We start from the raw sequence: 27,352 nt of genomic DNA, 5'->3' as shown, positions 1-27,352 counted from the left end.
TATTTGTAGCCAAAACCAGGAGTGGAACAATTAGAGGAAAAGTATAATAGAAACATATGCACCACTTCTGTATTATCACCCACTCCTGGTTTTTGCTTACAAATACTGAGGTAAAATACTGACCAAATACTGAATGTGTGATGGCAGCCTTATACTGACAAGTAGACAGTCACCGAGGATGGCAGGCAGCAAGGATTCTGGGAGATATGTGGTGGAGGGAGCAGGGGACAGCAGCAGAGTATTTCAGGAGAGCAGTGTGCTGGTCTACAGGGGGCACCCCGTTTGGTGCGCGGAGCAGCCAGGGATTGTACATAGAGCGCTGTCTTTTATACACATGGATGGACCGTCTGCTCCACAGAAATCCAGGAAACATTTCTGCGGATTGATGGCCTGTTCTGATCCAGACATTGCATGCAAAGACCCCATTCCCCTCCTCAGATCCTGTCTTCTCCATCCTGTCCTGGCGATGTGTGAAAGTGAGACGACAGGCGCAGTCCGGGGTGACGCTGGGAAGGAAATGTAGCCATATAGTAACGATAAAAATGAGACCCCTCTCTTCAGCTGCCTCACCAGCCCTGACTGCACCTAACTGGAGGTCATGCTGCCCCCTCTATTACCCCAGACCGGCGTGCAGGTGCTCAGCCAGAACCACCATAGAATGGGTCTGCTTTCTGAAGATAATACTGCCATAGTGTTCTCACATAATACCGCCATATAGATCACACATAATACCGCCATATACATCACACACAATACTATCAAATAGATCACACAATACTGTCATACAGTTCTCACATAATACCACCATATAGATCACACATAATACCGCCATATAATTCTCACCTAGTACTGTCACATAGATCACACATAATCCCACAATATAGTTTTCATATACCACCGTCATATAGTTTTTACATCATTCCACAACACTGATCAAACATAATACCGCCATATAGATCACATATAATACCGTCACATAGATCACACAATACTTGGCGGCATAATGTGTGATATTATATACACTCACCGGCCACTTTATTAGGTACACCATGCTAGTAACGGGTTGGACCCCCTTTTGCCTTCAGAACTGCCTCAATTCTTCGTGGCATAGATTCAACAAGGTGCTGGAAGCATTCCTCAGAGATTTTGGTCCATATTGACATGATGGCATCACACAGTTGCCGCAGATTTGTCGGCTGCACATCCCAAAGATGCTCCATACAAGGCAGGATGGATCCATGCTTTCATGTTGTTTACGCCAAATTCTGACCCTACCATCCGAATGCCGCAGCAGAAATCGAGACTCATCAGACCAAGCAACGTTTTTCCAATCTTCTACTGTCCAATTTCGATGAGCTTGTACAAATTGTAGCCTCAGTTTCCTGTTCTTAGCTGAAAGGAGTGGTACCCGGTGTGGTCTTCTGCTGCTGTAGCCCATCTGCCTCAAAGTTCGACGCACTGTGCGTTCAGAGATGCTCTTAGGCCTACCTTGGTTGTAACGGGTGGCGATTTGAGTCACTGTTGCCTTTCTATCAGCTCGAACCAGTCTGCCCATTCTCCTCTGACCTCTGGCATCAACAAGGCATTTCCGCCCACAGAACTGCCGCTCACTGGATTTTTTTTCTTTTTCGGACCATTCTCTGTAAACCCTAGAGATGGTTGTGCGTGAAAATCCCAGTAGATCAGCAGTTTCTGAAATACTCAGACCAGCCCTTCTGGCACCAACAACCATGCCACGTTCAAAGGCACTCAAATCACCTTTCTTCCCCATACTGATGCTCGGTTTGAACTGCAGGAGATCGTCTTGACCATGTCTACATGCCTAAATGCACTGAGTTGCCGCCATGTGATTGGCTGATTAGAAATTAAGTGTTAACAAGAAGTTGGACAGGTGTACCTAATAAAGTGGCCGGTGAGTGTATATTATAATATCTCGGCATAATGTGTGGTCTTTATGGGAGTATTATGTGATAAATATATACAGTCATGGCCAAAAGTATTCACACCCGTGCAATTCTGTCAGATAATACTCAGTTTCTTCCTGAAAATGATTGCAAACACATATTCTTTGGTATTATCTTCATTTAATTTGTCTTAAATGAAAAAACACAAAAGAGAATGAAGCAAAAAAGCAAAACATTGATCATTTCACACAAAACTCCAAAAATGGGCCAGACAAAAGTATTGGCACCCTCAGCCTAATACTTGGTTGCACAACCTTTAGCCAAAAAAAACTGCGACCAACCGCTTCCGGTAACCATCAATGAGTTTCTTACAATGCTCTGCTGGAATTTTAGACCATTCTTCTTTGGCAAACTGCTCCAGGACTATGATATTTGAAGGGTGCCTTCTCTGTTATGATCCGGTGGCCTAAGAGCAGCATGAGACGTACTCTGGAGAAGGTGGTACCTGTACTGACCGCAGACCCTGAACTTAACACCGCAACTAGAAGTAGCCGTGGAATGTACCTATCACTCCCTAGACATCTCGACACAGCCGGAGGACTAATTACCCCTAGAGATAGAAAAGGGAAAACTATCTTGCCTCAGAGAAAATCCCCAAAGGATAGACAGCCCCCCACAAATATTGACTGTGAGAGGAGAGGGAAAAAAACATACAGACTGAAATCAGAATTTAGCAAAGAAGGCCACTTCTAGCTAAATAGAAAGGATAGGACAGAGTACTATGCGGTCAGTATTAAAACACTAGAAAATATCCACCACAGAAAATACAAAATCTCCACATCTAACTAAAGATATGGAGGGTATATCTGCATCTCCAGAGATACCAGCTTGGCTAAACAAATCCTTATACAGACCAAGCTGGACAAGACAAAAACATGGAAAAGAACTGAACAATAAGGCCCACAGCATGTGGACTGCAAAAAATCAAGGCCAGAACTTATATTTGTTGAAATGAACAGCAAAGCAGGAGAGACCAGGCAGGGATGTGAATCCTCCAGGAACAATGGACAACTGGCACTGACTAAAGGGTGAAGCAAGACTAAATAGCCCAGTCAGAATTGCAAAAAGTGGACACACCTGATGAATGCTGCGATCCAGAGACAGCAGCGCTACCACTTATAACCACCGGAGGGAGCCCAAGAGCAGAATTCACAACACTTCTCCAACATGCCATTTTTAGATCTCTCCACAGGTGTTCTATGGGATTCAGGTCTGGACTCATTGCTGGCCACCTTAGAAGTCTCCAGTGCTTTCTCTCAAACCATTTCCTAGTGTTTTTTGAAGTGTGTTTTGGGTCATTGTCCTGCTGGAAGACCCATGACCTCTGAGGGAGAAACAACTTTCTCACACTGGGCCCTACATTATGCTGCAAAATTTGTTGGTAGTCTTCAGACTTCATAATGCCATGCACACGGTCAAGCAGTCCAGTGCCAGAGGCAGCAAAGCAACCCCAAAACATCAGGGAACCTCCGCCATGTTTGACTGTAGGGACCGTGTTCTTTTCTTTGAATGCCTCTTTTGTTCTCCTGTAAACTCAATGTTGATGCCTTTTTCCAAAAAGCTCTACTTTTGTCTCATCTGACCAGAGAACATTCTTCCAAAATATTTTAGGCTTTTTCAGGTAAGTTTTGGCAAACTCCAGCCTGGCTTTTTTATGTCTCGGGGTAAGAAGTGGGGTCTTCCTGGGTCTCCTACCATACAGTGCCTTTTCATTCAGACGCCGACGGATAGTACGGGTTGACACTGTTGTACCCTCAGACTGCAGGGCAGCTTGAACTTGTTTGGATGTTAGTCGAGGTTCTTTATCCAACATCCGCACAATCTTGCGCTGAAATCTCTTGTCAATTTTTATTTTCCGTCCACATCTAGGGAGGTTAGCCACAGTGCCATGGATTTTAAACTTCTTGATGACACTGCGCACGGTAGACACAGGAACATTCAGGTCTTTGGAGATAGACTTGTAGCCTTGAGATTGCTCATGCTTCCTCACAATTTGGTTTCTCAAGTCCTCAGACAGTTCTTTGGTCTTCTTTCTTTTCTCCATGCTCAATGTGGTACACACAAGGACACAGGACAGAGGTTGAGTCAACTTTAATCCATGTCAACTGGCTGCAAGTGTGATTTAGTTATTGCCAACACCTGTTAGGTGCCACAGGTAAGTTACAGGTGCTGTTAATTACACAAATTAGAGAAGCATCACATGATTTTTCGAATAGTGCCAATACTTTTGTCCACCCCCTTTTTTATGTTTGGTGTGGAATTATATCCAATTTGGCTTTAGGACAATTCTTTTTGTGTTTTTTCATTTAAGACAAATTAAATAAAGATAATAATACCAAAGAATTTGTGTTTGCAATCATTTTCAGGAAGAAACTGAGAATTATCTGACAGAATTGCAGGGGTGTGAATACTTTTGGCCATGACTGTATAGCGGCATTATACGTGATCCATATGGTATTGTGCTGCTCTAGGGAGGTCACAGAGATGTATGGTGGAAGGAGCAGGGTGACAGGAGCACAGAGTATTTCAGGAGAGCAGTGTACTGGTCTATGGGGGGGAGGGTGTGCTCACACTCACACGCTCCCAACTGTATACTTAGCCTTTACTGGCTATTAAAATGGGCGACACCCCCAAAAAAAGACGTGGGGCCCCCTATAATTAATAACCATCAAATACTATGCTGACAGCTGCGGGATGACATTAATAGCCTAGGAAGGGGCCATGGATATTGTCCCCCCCAGGCTAAAAACATCAGCTCTCAGCCGCCTTTTACATGCGCCTTTTCTGGCGCTTTGCCTGGCAATTTCCACTTGCCCTGTAGCGGTTGCAAGTGCGGTTCATATTTGTGGGGTTAATGTCACCTTCATATTGTCCGGTGACATCAAGCCCACGGCTTAGTAATAGAGAGGCGTCTATAAGGCACCCATCCATTACTAATCCTATAGTTGTATTGTAAATAAAGACTCGGCCAGAATAAAGTCCTTTATTAATCTTTTTTAAACCATACCGAAAGCATAATCCTCGACTCCCTCATCTCCCACAACAAAAATAATAAACCACAATGGGGAAAGTGCATAGGAGAGGATTAGATACTGACTGCTGAGCCGTGTATCTAATCCTGTCCTGTGTGATACCGACTGCTGAGCCGTGTATCTAATCCTGTCCTGTGTGATACCGACTGCTGAGCCGTGTATCTAATCCTGTCCTGTGTGATACTGACTGCTGAGGACACAGTACACAGGACAGGATTAGCTACACAGGACTAGATTAGCTACACAGGACTAGATTAGCTACACAGGACTAGATTAGCTACACAGGACAGAGGTAGCAGTGATAGGTGGTATATAGAGGCAGGTAGCAGTGGTATACAGAGGCAGGTAGCAGTGGTATACAGAGACAGGTAGCAGTGGTATACAGAGGCAGGCAGCAGTGGTAGGTGGTATACAGAGGCAGGTAGTGGTATACAGAGGCAGGTAGCAGTGGTATACAGAGGCAGGTAGCAGTGGTATACAGAGGCAGGTAGCAGTGGTATATAGAGGCAGGTAGCAGTGGTAGGTGGTATATAGAGGCAGGTAGCAGTGGTATATAGAGGCAGGTAGCAGTGGTATATATAGGCAGGTAGCAGTGGTAGGTGGTATATAGAGGCAGGTAGCAGTGGTAGGTAGTATATTGGGGCAGGCAGCAGTGGTAGGTGGTATATAGGGGCCGGTAGCAGTGGTATATAGGGGCAGGTAGCAGTGGTAGATGCATGAGAAAAAAAAAAAAACCTGTACTTACCTTCCGTCCTCTCACAGGAAGTGCTGAATCCTGTTCAGGGCAGAGCAGTGTGACGATCTCTCTGCTGTGCTCTGAACAGGTCGGCAGTGAGCAGTGATTGCAGCCTGTACTGTAATACTAAGTACAGACAGCAATCACAGCTCCTCGCTGCAGATACTTACCTCGGACCCTCGCTTCCCAGCAGCAGCTTCTCCCTGGCAGCTCCTGCCATCGCACGCACTGAGCTGTGTGTGCGATGACAGAGGAAAATAAACAACAAAATGGCCGCGATCTCCTCTCACAGATGTGACGTAGCAGCTCAGTGGGCGTGCCCAAGTCACAGCTGAGAGGCAGGAGGAGCGGCCTCAATGAAAGAGATGCGGTCGGAGTCCGACCGTTGGCTCCTATGCCCATGGCTGCCGTAAGTGAGGTGTGCAAGTGTCGTGCCCAGACACTTACACCCACACTAATGAAAATGGCGGCCTCCAGTGGTAAAAGTAAAAGTGAATAAATAAAAAAGTATGAAAATAGTAAATTTACTTTTGTATTAAAAATAATTGATTATATAATCAATAATTATTAGTACAAAAACTAAAATCATGGCACCCTCCCTTTAAAGGCTACAACTTATTTATTAGAAACAGGCTGTAAGGATTATTGATCCTCTCACCTTGCAAGCGGGGCCTTTGTAATTACGTCATCTTGATGGGTCTTTTCACTCAGTATTGGATTTCTTTTCCTGGTGATGGTAAAAAAAAATTATATATATATATATATATATATATATATATATATATATATATATATATATATATATATATATATATATATATATATAATCTGTATTATTTCCAGATATAAGAAGGATAGGATGATGAAAAGTCACAGAGCAAACACCAGTAGAACCACTATAATTAGTGAATTAAAAATTCTGATACAGCTTTTACCTGATATTTACCATCAGGGGCCATATCCCCAAACATGTCACATGTTTGTGTCTCAGAATTAGAACCAGCCAACTCTCCAAAAAAGATCAAGCCAATTTATTATTTTCTATAACTACTGCTAAAGCTCTAAAATAATGAAAAAACTGCTATTATTCACCTCTTATAGGTGGAAAGATGAGGCAGACGGGCGGTGGATTACAGGCAGAGGGATGAGGCCGAAGGGCGGTGGATTACAGGCAGAGGGATGAGGCTAAAGGGGGGTGTATTACAGGCAGAGGGTTGAGGCTGATGGGCGGTGGATTACAGGCAGAGGGATGAGGCCGACAGGCGGTGGATTACAGGCAGAGGGATGAGGCTAACGGGTGGTGGATTACAGGCAGAGGGATGAGGCCGACAGGCGGTGGATTACAGGCAGAGGGTTGAGGCCGACGGGCGGTGGATTACAGGCAGAGGGTTGAGGCCAACGGGCGGTGGATTACAGGCAGAGGGATGAGGCCGACGGGCGGTGGATTACAGGCGGAGATATGAGGCCGACAGGCGGTGGATTACAGGCAGAAGGATGAGGTCGACGGGCGGTGGATTACAGGAGGAGAGAAGAGGTCAACGGCCGGTGGATTACAGGCGGAGGAGGCTGACGAGCGGTGGATTACAGGCAGAGGGAGGAGGCTGACGGGCGGTGGATTACAGGCGGAGGGATGAGGCCGACAGGCGGTGGATTACAGGCAGAGGGATGAGGCCGACAGGCGGTGAATTACAGGCAGAAGGATGAGGTCGACGGGCGGTGGATTACAGGAGGAGAGAAGAGGTCAACGGCCGGTGGATTACAGGCAGAGGGAGGAGGCTGACGAGCGGTGGATTACAGTAGGAGGGATGAGGCCGATGAGCAGTGGATTACAGGCGGAGGGATGAGGCCGACGTGAGGTGGATTATAGGCGGAGGGATGAGGCAGACAGGCGGTAAATTATATTATAGATGGAGGAATAAGGCTGATTGGTGTTTTATTTTTTTTTTTGTTGCACATGTTTTACACATGACCCATGAGTGCCATATATAAGTATATTCAAACATGACAGATTTTTCCACCGGGCATCTGCAGTAAAATATGCACTTTGCTTTGGTTTTGGATCTGCTATGAATTCCACCCTGCAGCTCTGTTTTCAAGTAGATATGTTCAACAATAGTGTTGAGCAAATGTGTTCCGATAAGGTGTTATCCGTGCACACTCAGGTGCTTACCGAGTTTTTTCGGCATGCTTGAACATTATGTTTGAGTTGCCACGGCTGCATGTTTCGCGGTTGTTCGACAGTCACAACACATGCAGGGATTGCCTGTTTTTTAGTAGGGAGACATGCAGCCGCAGTGATTCAAACATAGTATTCCAGCACACAGAAGATACTCTATCAGCACTTGAGTGTGCTCGGATAACATCTTATTCATCACTATTCAGCAAGTTATTGAAGGTGCTTAAGGCACAAATACATGGGTAAATTTGGGAAAATCCACAGCACGTCTGCAATGTGTGAACATGTATTGAGATTACTTAAGAATTGTTTTAATATTCTATTACCTGATCTACCAGGACCTGAAAGAGTTTTTTTTATCACTGTAGTGAAGGGACAGTCACACAGACACCCTTACCCAATGACCGAGCCATTCATCTTGGCAAACAGCAGTCTAAGAACTTTCTCCTTTTGCTCCCATGTCAGATCTGTAAAATCCACTCTTCCATTCTGAAAGTGTGACCTATAAAACACCCCAAGTTCATGATCAGATTGGGATAAAGCCGTAAAGGAGTGTGGAGGGTTTACTTGATCTATACCATGTCTTTAAAAGCTAGGATATCAGTGTGTGCACCAAAGAAGTATCACTAAGTGGTGTGCCATAGACACTGGCACACTCCAGCGCATTTCTCGTCGTCATTATTGCCTGTATGCTTAGTAAAATTAGGCTTAAAGACACATGTGTTTTCTGATGGCGGATGTGCCCTGGGTGCTTGTCAGGGTGGCACAGACGTCTTAGGTGTCGAGGAGCAGTAAACTAGCGTGAGAAAGACATCCTAGGTGTCGAGGAGGAGTAAATCAGGGTGACGTAGATATCCTAGGTGTTGAGGAGTAAACCAGGGTGACGTAGAAATCCTAGCAGGTCAGGATGGCAAAGTCATCATAGGTGCTGAGATTGAGCAGGGCAGAATGGCATAGTTGTCATAGGTGCTGAGAAGGAGTGGACTTTGGTGGAATGAACACCCCAGGTGCCGAGTGGGCCAGGAAGGCACAGTTACCCTAAGTGCCAAGAGCGTGCAGGCCAGTGTAGCAGTGAGGCCTAGATCCTGAGAGGGTGCAGGCTATGATTGCACAGATTCCCCAAGTGCTGAGACGCAACAGACAAGGATGACACAAATGAAGACCAGGTTAGTATGGAGTAAAGGCTAGCATATGTGGCTGTGTAAGGTGGGCAGGATAGACTAGAATGTAGAGGGCAGGTGCTGACTGCAAGTGAAAGTTCTGAGGGATATAGACTTGGGGAAGGATGCCTCAGGTACCCAGGGTTGAATTCTGACTATATAGTAGCACCATACTGATGAAATGACCGGGGGAAAAGTGATCTGGGTGTAGGGATGCAGTTCTCATCTCAATGTCAGTACATTACCAGTTATCTGCTGCCATCAGATCATGGCTCACATCATTGCTGCTGTGCTTTTTGTTGTGAAAGGTGCGGACCTTGGGATACTGCTCAGCCCCTGTCGCTGCCTTCCTCATTTGGCTGTGATATGCCACTTGTGCCACCTTCTGATAATAGTTCCTGCTTGACTTGATCTCCTGCCTCACATGCTCCATCGCTTCCAGGAAGAACTGTTCCACCTGCGTCCTCTCCTGCAGGATGTTGTGGGCCAGCTTCTTCACACGCTTCATCTCTCGGTCTTTCAGCTCTAGAGTTTGGTGCAGCATTAGCATGTCCATGTTTCCTGCTAGATCCGTCGTCGGCTGGAGTGGTTTCTGTGTCATGGGCAGGGTTGGCTCCTTCTGCTGATTGCTCTCCAATGCAAGCTCCAAGGTCCTGATCCTCAGCTGATATGATTGGATCTGGCTGTTCCTCTCTGATATTTCATGGATCTTTTCCTCAAGAAGCTGCTGGTTGGTCTTCTGTGCAAGAAAAAACAGATTTGAAGTGTGTGTAAATAGCCTGTAGCTCTACTAGCTGAATAAATGACAGCAACCCAGCCACAGCCATGTATGGGGAGTAGTTACCCTACAGCTAGTAGAAAAGACTCAACTCAGGCATGAATACAGACCTTACCCTGCCAAAGATGCACTGAAGATAAGCAATACCACATCCATGATGAGGGTTACTTCATCAGCGGTAATGTTTAGGTGGGTTGTAAATGTAATAGCCACATAACTGGCACGTGACACGGCGTCCCGGGGGGAGGGGGGACATATAAGATCTAAAACACCCATCGCCTCGATAATGCAGACGAGAATACATCTCACGGCTAATACAGAAAAAGAGCCGTCCTGACCTTGTCCAGCCGCAGCTGCTTCTTCTCCTCTTGCAGCTGTAGCAGCGTCTTCTGGAGCTCATGGGATTCTTTCATATGATAAGAAATGGCTTCCCTCAGACGCACATTCTCTGTAAAGACTGATCTTCCAACATCACCCAACTGCCTGAATGGTGAGAAGAACAAACCACATAATCTGACCAAGATGCAGACTCCTCCTACTCCTCCTGTAGACCCCTCTGTCCTCTTCCAGACCTCCTCTGCCAATTCCAGACCTTGGTCATCCTTCAGACCTCTGTATCATTATTATTCTCCTCCTCCAGATGCCTCTGCCCTCTTCCATACTCCCGTTTTCTCTTCTTCCTCCTGACCCCCCTTCTTTCTTCTACATGCTCCATACCCCTTTGTCCTCTTCCTCCTATAAACCCATGTCTTCTTCATCCTCCTCCAGACCCCGTCATCCTTCAGACATCTGTCCTGTCCTCCTCCAGACCCCTGTATAATTTTCCTTCTCCAGAACCCTGTATCATTATCGTCCGCCTCCAGATCCCTGTCCTCTTTCATACTCCTGTTTCCTCTTCCTCCTTCTCCAAACCCCTCCTTTGCTACACCTGCTCCATACCTGTTTTTCCTCTACCCACTCCAGACTCCTCTGTCCTACGTCTTCTCCTCCAGACCCTCCTTATCTCTACCTGCTCGACCCCTTTGTCCTACTTCTCATCCGCCAGACCCTTCTGTCCTCTTCCACCTCCTTCAAGCCCCTTTGTCCTCCTCCAGACCCTTCTGTCCCCTTCCTCCTCTAGACCCTTGTCTTCTTCAACATCCACCAGACCCCAATCTCCTCTTGCTCCTCCTGACCTCTCTGTCTTCCTACAGATTTCTTTGTCCTTATCCAGGCTTCTTGATTGTCCTCCCCTTCAGGCTCCCCTGTCCTTTTCCTTCCCATGTCCTATTCCTCTTGGACCTCTACGTTGTCTAGACTCTTGTGCAGCTTATCTCCATAAAGGATTGAAATCTAATTTTAGCTAACCCAGTTTCCCATCATTAGCTGATGGAGGTAATCGGAGACTATTTATACCAGCAAATTTGGCAGGCGTTTCTCTAATGTGTATGCCCAGGTACAGAACTTGACCAGCCCTAATCCCTTCACTGCAGCATTACTTGGAGATTGGGGGATGACTGGTGGCTGCAGTGTTTGCCCGTAGTCTGGGTTTGCTCATCTTACACATCCCCTAGATACCCTTGATGGGGAGAGCATGCACATCCTAGAAAGATGGAGAGGGTGTCCATTCCATGTGAGGAAAGCGGGCACATAGTTCATGAGGGATAGCGTGGACATGCTACTAGATGGAGTGTACGTGTACTACACTGAGGGAGAGGGTGGCCTCACTACACGAGGGAGTGCCTGTAGTAACAGTACCAGTAGTTATTGGTGTTCTTATTGCCACCAGGTTCCTGTGGCTGTAAATACACCAGGTGGGCATGCAGCTTAAGTGCAGGATATGTGTATTTCTCTGCTCCATTGAGCAAATCCAGTTGTTGGTGAGGAGTGTGGCCACAGGCTTAGGGTCTCTCTGCTCCTGGGAGTGAGTAAAGCAATTGTTTGGTTGGGAGCTTTGCACTAGGTCCAGCACTAAGCCCAGCTCAGACTAGTCAGGACGTTGACTGTTTAGCTAGTGGTCAGCCAGCCCAGGATTTATTTTGTGCCATGTGTTTTTTTTTGCTGTTGTATGGAACCTGTAAAAATGGTTGTTGCCAGTTGTGCCAAACCTGTCTGGTCTGAACTGTGCCATGGTGTGACAATGGCGATTCCGAGAGCAAATCTCTTAACCCTGTCACAACATGTACTAAATTGAGAGAAACCATCCTACATGAGAAGGCGATTTATCAGCCACATTAAAGGAGGCTTTCAAGATGGCTGCCGTTAACATCAGACGTGCGTGAGGGAGCACTTGACCCAAAAGTGCTACTCTGTCGCATCCTGCACTAAAAGAGCTCTCCCATCCATCCTTTTTGCACCAGTTGCCGCAATCCACCTTCATCAAAAGGCGTTTGTTGAGACCCTTTATGATAGCTCTACACCAGATAAAGTATTAATACTGCTGGCTCTGCCCCTTTGGTATAGCAATTTCTACCAAGGACAAACACATCCAAGCCAGAACATTGGATGAAATTCAAGAAAAATGCAAGGACCTGGGGATTACTCTAGAGAAGTACCCGGATCTGGAAGCTTCCCACACAATGTCTTCTTTGAATCGCCTATCTCAATTGGCATCGTGGAGCAACGGGCCTGCTCCCAGATACCCGCACTCTAAACGCAAGATGCCAAAGCAGCCTACTGCTAATCAAGAAAGCGACCCCAGTTGAGCCAAGTGTCTGATCTGTTTTAAGAACCTGACTTGTCTTTATTCTGAAACCTTGTCTTATTGGAAATGATTTGCCCTGTAAAGATCTACCATTTCTCTTTAAGTTTCTTTTTCTTGTAGGGCCTTTGACGGAGGGTGGAATAGTCACCTTATACAACAGACAATCTCCACACCATTCCATTAGTCATGGAAACAAAACTAAAATGATTCAACTAAGCTAACTTCAATGTTCACAGTCTTAACTACCCCATTCCGAGATCTCTGATGCTGGCCCAGCTCTGGAAAGAAAGTTTTGACATACTATTGCTTCAAGAAACCCACTTCCAAGCCAACTAACTTCCCTCCTTTGAAAAAGCCTACTATAACCAGTTGTACCATGTTACATCTCCTCAGAAATGCTCTAGGGGGGTATCAATTTCATTCGCTAAAGATACCCCCTTTTTACTCTATGAATCTCTTGTCGATCCGGAAGGACGCTAGATATTTGTAAAAGGCCTTTTGGCGGGGTCCATGGTAACACTGGGCAATTTATTCACCCCTAATAAGAAACAAATCCGATGGATACTATCTTCACTAAATAGATTGGGAGGGGACCTCTATGTCTCATTGGATCCCTTGATGGATTCCACGTCCAAAAGGAGCCATATATAACTACGTGACTTATCTCGGGTCAAAAGCTCACTGCACTCTCTGTCACTCATCCCTATGACCTAGACTACACCTTTTATTCTCACCCCCACAACTTCTACCACAGGATAGACTATATTTTCAGCTCAAGGTCCCTGCTATCGTAAAAACACCCAGATCCAGATCACTAGATAGTATCTACCAGCTTTTCATTCCTCAAACCATATTCAATTTTTCGCACATGGAGACTGAATGAATCGATTCTCGCCTTTGATGATAAAGTTAACCAATTACTCTGATGCTAATGATACGCCTTAAGTTAGCTAGCCAATTATATGGGAAGCACACAAGGCGGTCGTCAGAGGGGAATTGATTTCTATAGCATCCCACATTAACAAACAACGTAAAAATATCATTCAAAACGTTAATCACAACATAAAAAATCCCTGATCCATCACACACTGGAGACCCTTACCGCCAACAATTAAAGGATATAGTTAACAAACAATCTGCTAAACTTTAACTTAATTGGAAAAACCGATGTTTGTGCACGGTGGCAAGGCCTCCAAACTGATGATGTCCTGAATTTAAAAAAGGCAGGCGCGCACATTCATACACGCTTTGAAAACTACCGACGGCCACCGCACTGTGGGCCACAACCAGATCTCTGCTGAATTTTTTTAATTCTACTCGATCTATATCAACTTAACTCACACAACTCGGACTCTTAGAAGGCCAGGAAACAGTCGGACAACCAATAATTCTTAACAGAACTCAATTTGCCCAAACTGTCATTAGAGTAGCAGACGGCCCTCTGAAAGCCATTTGACTTGGGGGATCTCCAGTCCACCCTAGCACACAGCCCAGCGGAAAAGGTACAAGCCCAGATGGACTACCAATTATGTATTACAAAGCTTTCTCCAAAATGCTGGAGACTAATCTCCTCAATATGTGCAATGCCATTCTCCGAGGTAGCACTTTCCCTCCACAAACCCTAGAAGCCCATATCTCCCTCATCCATAAGGAAGGTATAGATCCGGAATGCTGCAGCAATTATAGACCAATATTCCTTTTAAATGTGGGTTTAAAGTATATGCCAGCATGATAGCAAATCGCATTGCGAACTATCTACCTCTCCTTATATCACCAGACAGGCTTTATAAAAGGGAAAGAGGACAAAGACAACGCCTTAAGTATTTTACATTTAATGCAATACTCGAACTTGCATAAAATCCCGGCGGTGCTTCTTGGCACCGATGTGAAGAAAGCTTTTGATAGGGTGGACTGGACCTTCCTTCAAGGGATGCTCAGATGCTTTCAATCTCCTTCTGATATTATTAAAGTGATACTCCAAATATACACTAAACCCACAGCTAAAATTAGACTCAACAACTCTCTTACCAAAACATTTGATATTCATAAAGGACCAAGGCAGGACTGCCCGCTATCCTCCCTTCTGTTTGTGTTGGCAATCAAGCCTCAAATACAATCCATTAGGCAGTGCCATGACATAGTGGGTGTAAATATACAGGGGACACATCATAAAGCTGCAACCTTGGCGAATAACCTACTAGTCATCATGACTATGCTAGACAGGGGAATTCCCACTCTCATGCAGATTCTAGAGAGGTATGGTTCCCCATCTAATTTCAAAATAAACTTGTCCAAATTAGAGGCCCTGGGTATAAACATCCCCAAACAATCCATCGACCGTTATAAAATTAAATTTCCATTTAGATGGCCCCCCAGCCATAGTTCATATTTAGGTATTAAAGTTTCCCAGAGATCTCTTTAGCCTCAATTACAAGCCCTTTTTTTCTTGCTGTAGCGGAGCACACCAAATTATGAAAAGCCCTTTACCTCTCCTTGATGGCCAGGAAAAACTTGATACAAAGTATACTCCTACTTAAGTTTATTTACTTATTCCATATGCTTCACATCCCAATTCCAAAGACATACCGTACCTATCTAAGGTCAACTCCTTCTTTTTTAATTACATTTGGAATACACACAAATTGCGGCTCAACTCACATAGCCATACTACTTACTAGAACTGTTGACTGGGTTAGAAGACCAGAGGTTAAGTCCTGGCTCTCCCTAGAAAAACACGTCCCCCATTCCACTTCGTGCAGTATTATTTGCTCCACATCACTTTCCAAAAGAAAGAACATTCCGTAACCTATTGACTGGAGCCATTATCAAATGCCGGAAGTCAGTCATAGACATCCTTTCCTCTCCCCATTCCCCTCTAACTTGAGTGTCGGATCTGATGGAACCAAATTTGGAGGCGCCTAATAAATACAATAATCATGGTAGGCCGGACACATCCCCTCTAATAGACCACATATTACAAGATGGGACTTTTATAACCTACCAGGAAATGAGGGCACTGCCCACACTGTCCAACCACACTTTTCTTCACTACGAATCTCTAAAAAAGAAGGTGCTCCATGCTGTGTCTCATGCTAACCCATTCAGGGCGATCACTTCATACGATTTTTTCCGTTCACAAACGTGTCCCCCCTAAAAATTCTCTAATTTCTTAATAATAATCTGCTGCTCAGAAGAGACACACTGCTAAAAAGAGCCTTCATTTCTAAACGGGAGAAAAACCGGAAACCCAGACCAAACACATCTACAACTTTTCTCATGGACCCTTTCACTGTGTCAGAGTTAAAGAAAATTCATATAAAATAGTCACATAATGGTACACAACTCCTCTCTAGACTCACAAGTGGTTCCCAACTACCTCTGACCAATGTTGGAGATGTGGTAAAGATAAAGAATCCTATATACACATATGGTGGTCCTGCCCAAATAATAGGGACTTATGGAGAGATCTCTCTCAAATTCTAATGGAGCTACTCCACTCTCTTGTAACCCTGACCTCAGAGCAAGTCGCCCTATACTTTCCAGTCAAGGCTAACAATAGGTTCCTATCTAAGTTAGCTTTTATATATATTTATACTAATGGCCAGCAAACTTCTAATACCGCATGGTGGCGCACAACCAACACTCCTTTCAAGAAACAACTGCTCCTTAAAATAGACCAGCTCTACCACAGTGAAGAGATAGTTGCACTCCCCCACCATAATTTAACCCCTTTCCACAAAATTTGGTTGCCGTGGCAGAAATACAATTTCCCCCAAGTTCGTCTCCCTAACTACTGCACTCACATAGTGTGTAGTGTCTGAAGTATGCCACGGTAAATGATCGATTCTATTGCAGACTAAACATCACCTCCATCTAGAATGGATTAGAAGGAACCAAACCTCTGTCAAAGTACGAGATAGGTGACAAGTGACAAACACTCCCCCCATCTACCCTTACCACTTCCTTCCTCCTGTGCCCCAAGTCATTTCTACCTACATTCCTTCCTCCTGTACCCCTAGTTAACCCTACCCACCTTCCTTCCTCCTGTACCCCTAGTTAAATCCACCCACCTTCCTTCCTCCTGTGCCCCTAATTACCCCTACCCACCTTCTTTCCTCCTGTGCCCCTAGTTACTCCTACCCACCTTCCTCCCTCATGTGCCCCTAGTTACTCCTACCTACCTTCCTTCCTACTGTGCTCCTAGTTACCCCTACCCACCTTCTTTCCTCCTGTGCCCCTAGTTACTCCTACCCACCTTCCTTCCTCCTGTGCCCCTAGTTACTCCTAGCTTCCTTCCTACTGTGCCCCTAGTTACCCCTACCCACCTTCCTTCCTCCTGTGCCCCTAGTTAGCCCTACCCACCTTCGTACCTCCTGTGCCCCTAGTTACCCCCTACCCACCTTCTTTTTTCAAGGATGATATTCTGTTGATCACATCACACTTCACAGAACAAAAAAGGAACAACTTCTCGATATGCTATAAAATGCCCTACATAATCAAAAAGATCTGCAGGTTATGAACGTAGAATATCTTCTAAACATTCGTTTTTTTAACTTTGTACCTGTAAAACTACCTATATCTGGGACCTACCTCCTGACAGCACCATGGATGTTGTTCTTATCCTTTCAGGGACAGCAAACACACAAGAGATTAAAAATACCCTCCCATCCACCTCCCTCAGTGCTTTTTCCAAGTACCACACCAGGATTGATGCAACTTATGTTTTATTAAATTCCCGTACAATGTTAAATCACAATAGTAATAGGAAATCATAAGGGAAGGAACTAACCATGCTGTCAGGATGGACTCCTGGAAACATAAATTACCGGTAGGTCTAATCCCCATTTTCCAGGACGTCCCTCCTGATAGCGCCAAGGAGAATACCAAAGTACCTCCTTCTAGGGTGGGACCACTGCTTGGAGAACTTTCCTTCCAAAAGCAGTTTGTTGACCTGACATCCAATGTATAATGTTTACAAAAGGTATTCATTCTGGCCCAAGTTGCTGCCCCACTAATTTGTTCCACCAAGGCCCCTGCTCTTTCAGGCCTGGAGGAGCCAACTGCTCTAGTCGAGTGGGCTTTTAGGTTCCCTGGAGAGATCTTCTCTGAACTATAGGCTAGATTTTATCCATCTAGATATAGTGGGTTTGGAAGCTTTCTTCCCCTTTTTCTGCCCCTGTATTGAACGAATAGGTTGGTATCCTGCCTCCACTCACGTGTGGCCTCTATGTAACTAATGACCGCCTGTCTTACATCCAAGGCATGGAAGAGGTGCTCCTTTTTGGTTTTTAGGATGTTGACAAAAGGAGGGTAAGACTATTTCCTGATTTATGTTCTGGGTAGATACTACCTTAAGCAATAAAGCTGGATCGAGTCGTCCAGGATCTGAAGATACAGATCCTGGATGGACAGGGCCTGTGTCTCCCCCACTCTTGTAGTCGAAGAAATGACTACTAAAATGCTGTGTTAAATGTTACTCTTGCAGTGCATATGTCCTCTGAGGGCACATAAGGGAGTTTACTTAGGGCATTAAGAACTAAGTTTAAGTCCCATGGAGGCACAGATCTTCTTATAGTGGGTCTTAGCCTCTGCATTGCTCTAGTGAATCTGGTCACCCACGGGTGAGAGGCTAGGGGATGGTAAAAAAAAACACTTATATGTGCACACGATGCAGATTTAGTGCAGAATTGGTGCAGAACTGCAGCAGATTTTTCTGCTGCAGAAACGCTGCAGAACTGCACTGTGATTTACAGTACAATGTAAATCAATGTGAAAAAAAAAAGCTGTGCACATGGTGCAGAAAAATCTGCGCAGAAACGCTGCAGATTTCAAAGAAGTGCATGTCGCTTCTTTTGTGCAGTTCTGCAGCGTTTCTGCACCCCTCCATGATAAAAATCTGCACTGGTAAAATCTGAACAGAAACTGCACAGAAACTGCACAGAAACTGCATCAAATCTGCACCTGCGATTTCTGCCAGGAGATGCAGATTTAGTGCAGAAAATTCTGCACCACATTTCCTACGTGTGCACATAGCAAATAACGCTGATATCTGGACCTATGTGCACACGTAGGAAATGTGGTGCAGAATTTTCTGCATCTCCTGGCAGAAAACGCAGGTGCAGATTTGATGCAGTTTCTGTGCAGTTTTTACCAGTGCAGATTTTTATCATGGAGGGGTGCAGAAACGCTGCAGAACTGCACAAAAGAAGCGACATGCACTTCTTTGAAATCTGCAGCGTTTCTGCACAGCTTTTTTTTTTTAACATTGATTTACATTGTACTATGTGCACACGTAGGAAATGTGGTGCAGAATTTTCTGCACTAAATCTGCATCTCCTGGCAGAAATCGCAGGTGCAGATTTGATGCAGTTTCTGTGCAGTTTCTATGCAGTTTCTGTGCAGATTTTACCAGTGTAGATTTTTATCATGGAGGGGTGCAGAAACGCTGCAGAACTGCACAAAAGAAGCGACATACACTTCTTTGAAATCTGCAGCGTTTCTGCGCAGATTTTTCTGCACCATGTGCACAGCTTTTTTTTTTCACATTGATTTACATTGTACTGTAAATCACAGTGCAGTTCTGCAGCGTTTCTGCAGCAGAAAAATCTGCTGCAGTTCTGCACCAATTCTGCACTAAATCTGCATCATGTGAGTGTGCTTGGCCTAAGACCCCTATTAGGCTATGTTCACACGATCCTTTTTTGGATCCTTTTTTTTTCAGGTCCTGTTTTGGAAAATCCGCAGTGCAAAACTGCACTGCTGATTTTCCGACTGTTTCTTCTGCGGATTCCTCTGCGGGTTTTCAACAGCACTTTCCTATTGGTGCATGTTGAAAACAGGAGCGGAATCCGCAGCAAGAATTGACATGGTACTTCTTTTTTTCCGCAGAAAATCAGCGCGGATTTTCCAGCGGAAAAAAGGATCGTCGGCACAGCGGGTTTTGTTTTCCATTGGGTTACATTGTACTGTAACCTGCATGGAAAAAGGATGCGGATCCGCAGCTGCAATTCCGCTGCGGATCCGCAGCAAAAACCGCAGCGTGTGAACATGGCCTTGGGTATGTGCACACGATGCAGAATTGGTGCAGAACTGCAGCAGATTTTTCTGCTGCAGAAAGGCTGCAGAACTGCACTGTGATTTACAGTACAATGTAAATCAATGTGAAAAAAAAAAGCTGTGCACATGGTGCAGAAAAATCTGCGCAGAAACGCTGCAGATTTCAAAGAAGTGCATGTCACTTCTTTTGTGCGTTTCTGCACCGTTTCTGCACCCCTCCATTAATAGAAATCTGCAGTGGTAAAATCTGGCCAAAAACTGCACAAAAAACGCACTAAAAAACGCATAAAAAACGCACCTGCAGATTCTGCCAGGAGATGCAGATTTAGTGCAGTAAATTCTGCACCACATTTCCTACGTGTGCACATAGCCAAAGGGAATCTGTCAACCCCTGGGACACTTTTCAGCTATAACTATAGGCATACAAGTAATGGAAATGCTAATCTAGCCTTACCTGTATGCCTCATAGTTGCTGTCTAGATGTGGAGAAATAGACTCTTATTTCATTATTCTAATGATTTCTTCCAGGCTCTGGGGCATGTGGTGCCAGGAAGCAATCCCTGCCTCCGCTCTTCATTATACCATCAGCCCTCTCTGCACATCACACTGACCTGTGAAGTGCAGTTGTGGTGCTTGAATCCCGAGCATGCGCCCTGCACTATTTCAACAATCTGCGCTCCTTTTTTCTTTCTATGGTCCAGTTCTTGTGCACAGGCGCTGGAGCACAAGAACACTGAATACACTGACCATAAAGAGAAGGAAAAGGTACAGATTGTCGCTCAAGTGCAGGGCGCATGTGTGAGATTCTGGAGCCACAACTGACCGATTCAGACATAAACCCTGTGGCATCTTGCTTAAATGTTCCTCCAGTTGCCCGATCCACAAGAACATGGATCTGGTACTGAGGTGGTGGCTATGTCGGTTTTCATTATCGCCACTGATGGTTCCCAGGCTCCTTTCAGGTTACCTGCCTTCCTATCCATTGGCTCCTTAAGGCTTGGCTTGAAAAGTCTTCAAATGATATTGAATTCTTTTTAGCCACTTTAGCAACTGGTACTTCAATCTTGGGGATTTCTTCCCAATTATTAATGTCCTCGGGCTTGAAGGGTAACCGAATTCTGAAATCACAGGGTATGACTAGCTGTTTTTCCCCTTCCTCCCATTCTTACAGGATCATTGCACGGATATGGTTATTTACTGGGAACACCCTCTTGCTTTTGGGATCTCAGACCCCCAAACATTTCATCCTCGATTAACTGCGATTTCTGAGCTTCCTTCACCTGCATGGTATTCCGGACCGCCTGAATGAGCTTGTCAGTATCCTCCGAGGAATACAGATATCTTTACCCACATCCGGGGGCTCTGAGATTATTTCACCCTCTTCCTCCTGATCAAATCCTAGAGATTGCAGTTCTTCTTCTGAGCTAAACTCCATTTCCCATCTTGGTCTTTTAGCCCGTGGAACCGGTTGGGGAGTCTGTGGAGGAGCAAGGATAGAAATAGAGGCCTAGACCGCCACTCGAATCGTGGACCTCATCGCTGATAGGAATGTTGGCTGTTCATTCCTAACAATCTTATTGGTGCATCCTTCACATAACCGTTTCCCATAGACCTCGGTCAATTTTATGCTGCAAATGGGGCATCTCTTGGACTTCCCAAAGGCCTTACCAGACCTCTTGGGGGTAGGGAGTGATGTAACAGGAGTTCCCTTGTCCTGAATTGTAACAAGAGAAAAGTGGGGAAAGACTCTCAGGATCTTGCACAACTAGGGAGCCTGTATATTTCCTACTCACCATGTAGTCCTGACTGTCTGCTCTGCCTGCATCTTCCATCGTGCTCTAGATGTATGTGTGCAGTGTGACCCCATTAGACAAAGGCAATGTTCTTATTACCTTGTCTTTGGCTCTTCCACTTTCCACCGTGCCGGCGCATCCCAGGAAGAAGCCAGACACTGCCGGTGGGTGATGGAGCCGAGAGCCCCCATCAGAGGGAAGCGGCTCGAGAACCAGGAGCTCCTCTGCTCTACTGGTTTATGGCTGAGGGACCCCCCTTCAGGGGGTGTCCGCCGTAGACCTCTTGACAGAGGGAAGGAGATGACGAACCACTCGATCGCCGTGACCCAGTTCCAGTAAGGTGATCCTCTTCTCCGATGTCTCCTACCGTGTCTGTCCTTACAGGGATAGGAAAAACATTGGGAAGGGTGGGTGGGAGAGGCCTTTTAAAGTCTTGTGTGTTTCTTGTCCCTGAAAGGCTAAGAAGGATAACCTGCATGGTGTTGTCAGGATGGACTCCTGGAAACATATTTACCTGTTGGTCTAATCCCCGTTTTTCGTAACAAATTTATGGTTTTGGCTTTATTATATGTACTTTATACTTGATTTTCCTGATAAAACAATGAAAAGAAAAGAAAGACGCATTAAAGGGGTTGTCCACTACTAGGACAATCCCTTTTATACTAAATGTTCGGCCCCGATAAAATAATGTACTGACCTCCCGTGCCGGCGTAGTTCCCACGGTGTCAGCATTTGCTCTCCCCGAGGCTCTTGTGCGGTTGACATGTGACTCCGGCATCCAATAAGCGCTGGAGTCACTGTCTCCGTCTTCAGACAAACTGAACATGAAGAGGAAGTGTGGGCTGCGTCTAATCCCTGACTTCTCTTCATGTTCAGTTTGTCCGAAGGTGGAGACACTGACGCTAGAGCTGATTGGATGCCGGCATCATGTGTCACAACACCGTATCACAGCCACGGGAACGGAGCTGGCACGGGATGTGAGTATAGGTTTTATTATTTTATAAGGGGGGCCAAACACTAGTAGTGGACAACCCCTTTAAGGGAATAAAAATGGTCAGCAGAGTGCTCACGTGACGGCCTCCGTGTGAGCTTCCTCTGCCAGCAGCAGAATCTTCTTCTCCGCCTCCTTCTCCAAACGTTGCTGTGGACAACAAACAAAGAAAACCAAATGGGATCCTGGAAAATGCAGATGAATGCACCAGCAGAATACGTGGGACCCAACGATTCCTGGGTGATGGACAGTGCACAGAGGTTTACCGCCCATCTGTCTTCTAACCGCTCTCTCCCAGGTTTGTTCTAGACGCTGCAGATAAGTCATGTCATATTGCCCAGTAATTTAGAGCTGTTGCTTTTGGAAAGCAGTGTGTGAAATCTCTGCTTGTAATACAACTAGGCATTTCCTTAGAGTGTGCTCTCAGGGCAGCGCGGCCCATCACATCACGGCAGTGTCTAGGAGGGCGGGGTAAAGTTTCATGCCCTGAGTCCAAACTCTGAAGAAGCCCCGCCCAGTTGCACTACAGAGATTTCACATAGTGAGCTCCAGAACAAATGCGAATTACTCTGCAATAGAATAACGAAATGCAAAACCCGTAAACAACAAAGTTTTTAATGAGGCATTTAACTCAAATTTTTGGAGCAAGTGACAGACCCTCTTTAGGAGAACGTTTATCTGCTTTCACAAGTAACATTACCTTCTCTTCGATGAAGTGCTTTTCTCTGGCAGACAGAGCTTTTTCATGATCCTTTGTGGCTTTGAGGAGCCTGTCTTTAATCTGTAGGGATAGATCATGAATGTAAATAGGAGTCCATCTTCTTTATTGCTGACACACATGCCGGGGGAAAGTACCAACCTCATCCAATTCTCGCTCTAGTTCTGCTTTTTGTCTGCGGAATTCCTTCATCATTCTGAACTCGGACTGAATGACTTGCATCTCATGGGCTCTATGGGAACATTCCTCTTCCAGACACGAAATCTGCTTCTTATATGTCTCCACCTTGGAGAGAATACCATTTTCACTGATTGATAAGGTCATTGGGCCAGAAAAGCGAAGTATGAGTGGACAATAACTCCCAGCATCACACACAATGTCAGCTACCAAACAGCCATGTAAGGATAAGTACCGGGCAGCTACTGTGACCTGCGCGGACTCCGAGGTTCCAACTAAATGGCCCCTGATCCTGGCACACACTAAGAACAGAACCAACACGAGAAAGCTGAAATATGTAAAATGAAGTAAATCACCCACAAAAACTAAGGGCAGCTGTCTGAATAGCCCCACAGGCAAAGTGGGTCCACAAGAACTACGGACAGCACACCACACAGACGCAGCAACACACAGACACAGCAGCCCAACAAGAACTACGGACAGCACACCACACTGATGCAGCAACACACAGACATAGCAGTCCCACAAGAACTACGGACAGCACACCACACAGACGCAGCAACACACAGACACAGCAGCCCCACAAGAACTATGGACAGCACACCACACAGACAGAGCAACACACGGACACAGTAGCCCCACAAGAACTAAGGACAGCACACAGACACAGCAACACACAGACATAGCAGCCCCACAAGAACTAAGGACAGCACACCACACAGACGCAGCAACACACAGACACAGTAGCCCCACAAGAACTAAGGACAGCACACCACACAGACGCAGCAACACACAGACATAGCAGCCCCACAAGCACTACGGACAGCACACCACACAGACGCAGCAACACACAGACATAGCAGTCCCACAAGAACTACGGACAGCACACCACACAGACGCAGCAACACACAGACACAGCAGCCCAAAAAGAACTACGGACAGCACACCACACAGATGCAGCAACACACAGACTCAGCCCCACAAGAACTACGGACAGCACACCACACAGACGCAGCAACACACAGACATAGCAGCCCCACAAGAACTAAGGACAGCACACCACACAGACACTTATCTTTGCTGATTTGGCAGCAAGGCAGGAGGAACCAGACAGAGATGCAAAACCTCCAAGAACAATGGACAACTGGCCAGGGCTAATGAATCCTGCACACCTAAATATCCCAGTCAGAGCTGCAATCAGCAGGGACACCTGCCCAGGATTGCAACCCAGGGACAACTGCATTACTACCAACAACCACCGGAGGGAACCCAAGAGCAGAATTCACAACAGACAGCACACCACACAGACGCAGCAACACACAGACATAGCAGCCCCACAATCACTACGGACAGCACACCACACAGACACAGCAACACACAGACATAGCAGTCCCACAAGAACTACGGACAGCACACCACACAGACGCAGCAACACACGGACACAGCAGCCCCACAAGAACTATGGACAGCACACCACACAGACGCAGCAACACACAGACATAGCAGCCCCACAAGAACTACGAACAGCGCAGCAACACACAAACACAACAGCCCCACAAGAACTAAGGACAGCACACTACACAAATGCAGCAACACAGACAAAGCAGCCCCACAAGACCTAGGGACAGCACACCACACACACACAGCAACACACACAGCAGCCCCACAAGAACTAAGAACAGCACACCACACAGACGCAGCAACACACGGACACAGTAGCCCCACAAGAACTAAGGACAGCACACACACACAGCAACACACACAGCAGCCCCACAAGAACTAAGAACAGCACACCACACAGACGCAGCAACACACAAACACAGCAGTCCCACAAGAACTGAGGACAGCACATCACACAGAGGCAGCAACACACAAACATAGCAGCCCCACAAGAAATACGGACAGCGCAGCAACACACAGACACAGCAGCCCCACAAGAACTAAGGACAGCACAATACACAAACGCAGCAACACAAAGACATAGCAGCCCCACAAGAACTACGGACAGCACAGCAACACACAGACACAGCAGCCCCACAAGACCTAGGGACAGCACACCTCACAGGCACAGCAACATACAGACACAGCAGCACCACAAGACATATGGACAGCACACCACACAGATGCAGCAACACACAGAAATGGCAGCACAAGACATAAGGACAGCACAGCACACAGACGCAACTCAGAGACACAGCAGCCCCACAAGAACTAAGGACAGCACACCACACAGACACAGCAACACACAGACATAGCAGCCCCACAAGAACTACGGACAGCACAGCACACAGACTCAGCAACACACAGACACAAGAGCCCCACAAGAACAAAGAAAAGCATACCACAGACGCGGCAACACAAAGAAATAGCAGCCCCACAAAGACTAAGGAAAGCACACCACACAGACGCTCAACAAGAACTAAGGACAGTGCACCAACACACAGGCACAGCAGCTCCACAAGAACTAAGAGCAGCACACCACACAGACGCAGCAACACACAGACATAAAAAACTGGAGTAAAAGGAGTAACAAGTAGACATGAAAAAAGTTTAATAAGTAATCCACATTAAAAACAGCTTATGGTGCAAAAAGGAATGTGAGGCAAGACAAGGATATACAAACGAAGTACTAGCCATAAGTCATTCCATCATCATAGGTGAGAATGCAAGAAGAAATGATTGGGTAAAACAGAGGCACATCCACATAGGTATAATTAGGGTCTATGAGCCAAGTGGTTAAAATACTGTAGATGACCCCATTGGTCGGCTTCCTGTGCACACATCATTCATTGGCTTACTGTAAACAATATCATCCACCAAATGTTTGCACATAATACGCCAAAGTCTTGGTGCAATCACATGATTATATCTGCCACACTGTCTCCACACTCATGATGATCGCCTCTATATTAAACATACATACTGGGGACAGGCTACATGAGTGACGCTGCTGGAGGACAACAGTCTGTCGTAATTACAGTGCCTGGAAAATAGCCACCCGATGACACTCACCAGCCTCACTCGCTCCTCTTCTGCTGACTTCTTCTGCGTCACCAGGTGTTTTTGCAGTTTTTCAATCTTTAGAAGAAGTAATAGAGATAGTTACTGCAGTGATAATCGGCCCCTGGTGACCATTGGACCACTAGACTACACAACTACCACACTGCAAGCAAGAACTCACAATTTACCTAGGAAAATTGTGGGATGAGCTAGCACTCAAGGGTGAGGAGGTATTAAAAAAAAAAACAGAAGGAAAATAAATCAGGACACAATCCTAGAACCAGGATGTGGAGTATCTGGCACTTATCAGTCTCTACATTGCTTCCATTCTTGCAGTGAAGAACGGAAATTGCTTCACATTGAGACATTTAAGCAGAGCAAGACACAGGCCATCAGCAAGGTCTGCAAAGGATTCCAACCTTGGCCTACTCAATAATTCTTAAATATACAGTATATGCTGATCTTCCAGTAAAAAATATCAATTGCAAATGTACAATGATTATACTGCTGTGTGGTTCTAAAATAACTCCCCTGCAGCACGCCCTCTGGCTTGGGTCATATTTCACTCAGATCTTTCCTTCACTCCCTATATCCGATCACTCACTCGCTCAAGTCACCGGCGCTTCAAAAACATCTCTAACATAGTAACATAGTTAGTAAGGCTGAAAAAAGACATTTGTCCATCCAGTTCAGCCTATATTCCATCATAATAAATCCCCAGATCTACGTCCTTCTACAGAACCTACTAATTGTATGATACAATATTGTTCTGCTCCAGGAAGACATCCAGGCCTCTCTTGAACCCCTCGACTGAGTTCGCCATCACCACCTCCTCAGGCAAGCAATTCCAGATTCTCACTGCCCTAACAGTAAAGAATCCTCTTCTATGTTAGTGGAAAAACCTTCTCTCCTCCAGACGCAAAGAATGCCCCCTTGTGCCCTTCACCTTCCTTGGTATAAACAGATCCTCAGCGAGATATTTGTATTGTCCCCCTTATATACTTATACATGGTTATTAGATCGCCCCTCAGTCGTCTTTTTTCTAGACTAAATAATCCTAATTTCGCTAATCTATCTGGGTATTGTAG

At 45.7% G+C, this 27,352-nt stretch overlaps 1 protein-coding gene across 1 annotated transcript in view; it reads right to left on the bottom strand.

The window, feature by feature from the left end:
- Positions 1 to 27,352, bottom strand: part of BBOF1 (basal body orientation factor 1) — a 69,573-nt gene that overhangs the window by 10,914 nt on the left and 31,307 nt on the right. The window contains exons 3-10 of the mRNA XM_077267394.1: positions 26,277 to 26,342; positions 23,229 to 23,372; positions 23,070 to 23,150; positions 22,449 to 22,519; positions 10,185 to 10,329; positions 9,314 to 9,807; positions 8,306 to 8,410; positions 6,391 to 6,459 (exon numbers count right to left, since the gene is read on the bottom strand). Coding sequence (XP_077123509.1) covers positions 6,391 to 6,459; positions 8,306 to 8,410; positions 9,314 to 9,807; positions 10,185 to 10,329; positions 22,449 to 22,519; positions 23,070 to 23,150; positions 23,229 to 23,372; positions 26,277 to 26,342 — 1,175 coding nt within the window. The remainder of the gene's footprint in view (positions 1 to 6,390; positions 6,460 to 8,305; positions 8,411 to 9,313; positions 9,808 to 10,184; positions 10,330 to 22,448; positions 22,520 to 23,069; positions 23,151 to 23,228; positions 23,373 to 26,276; positions 26,343 to 27,352) is intronic.

This window comes from Ranitomeya variabilis, chromosome 1 (assembly GCF_051348905.1).
Source record: "Ranitomeya variabilis isolate aRanVar5 chromosome 1, aRanVar5.hap1, whole genome shotgun sequence".
NCBI classification, from domain to species: domain Eukaryota; kingdom Metazoa; phylum Chordata; class Amphibia; order Anura; family Dendrobatidae; genus Ranitomeya; species Ranitomeya variabilis.
This window is presented reverse-complemented; position numbering and strand designations above follow the sequence as displayed.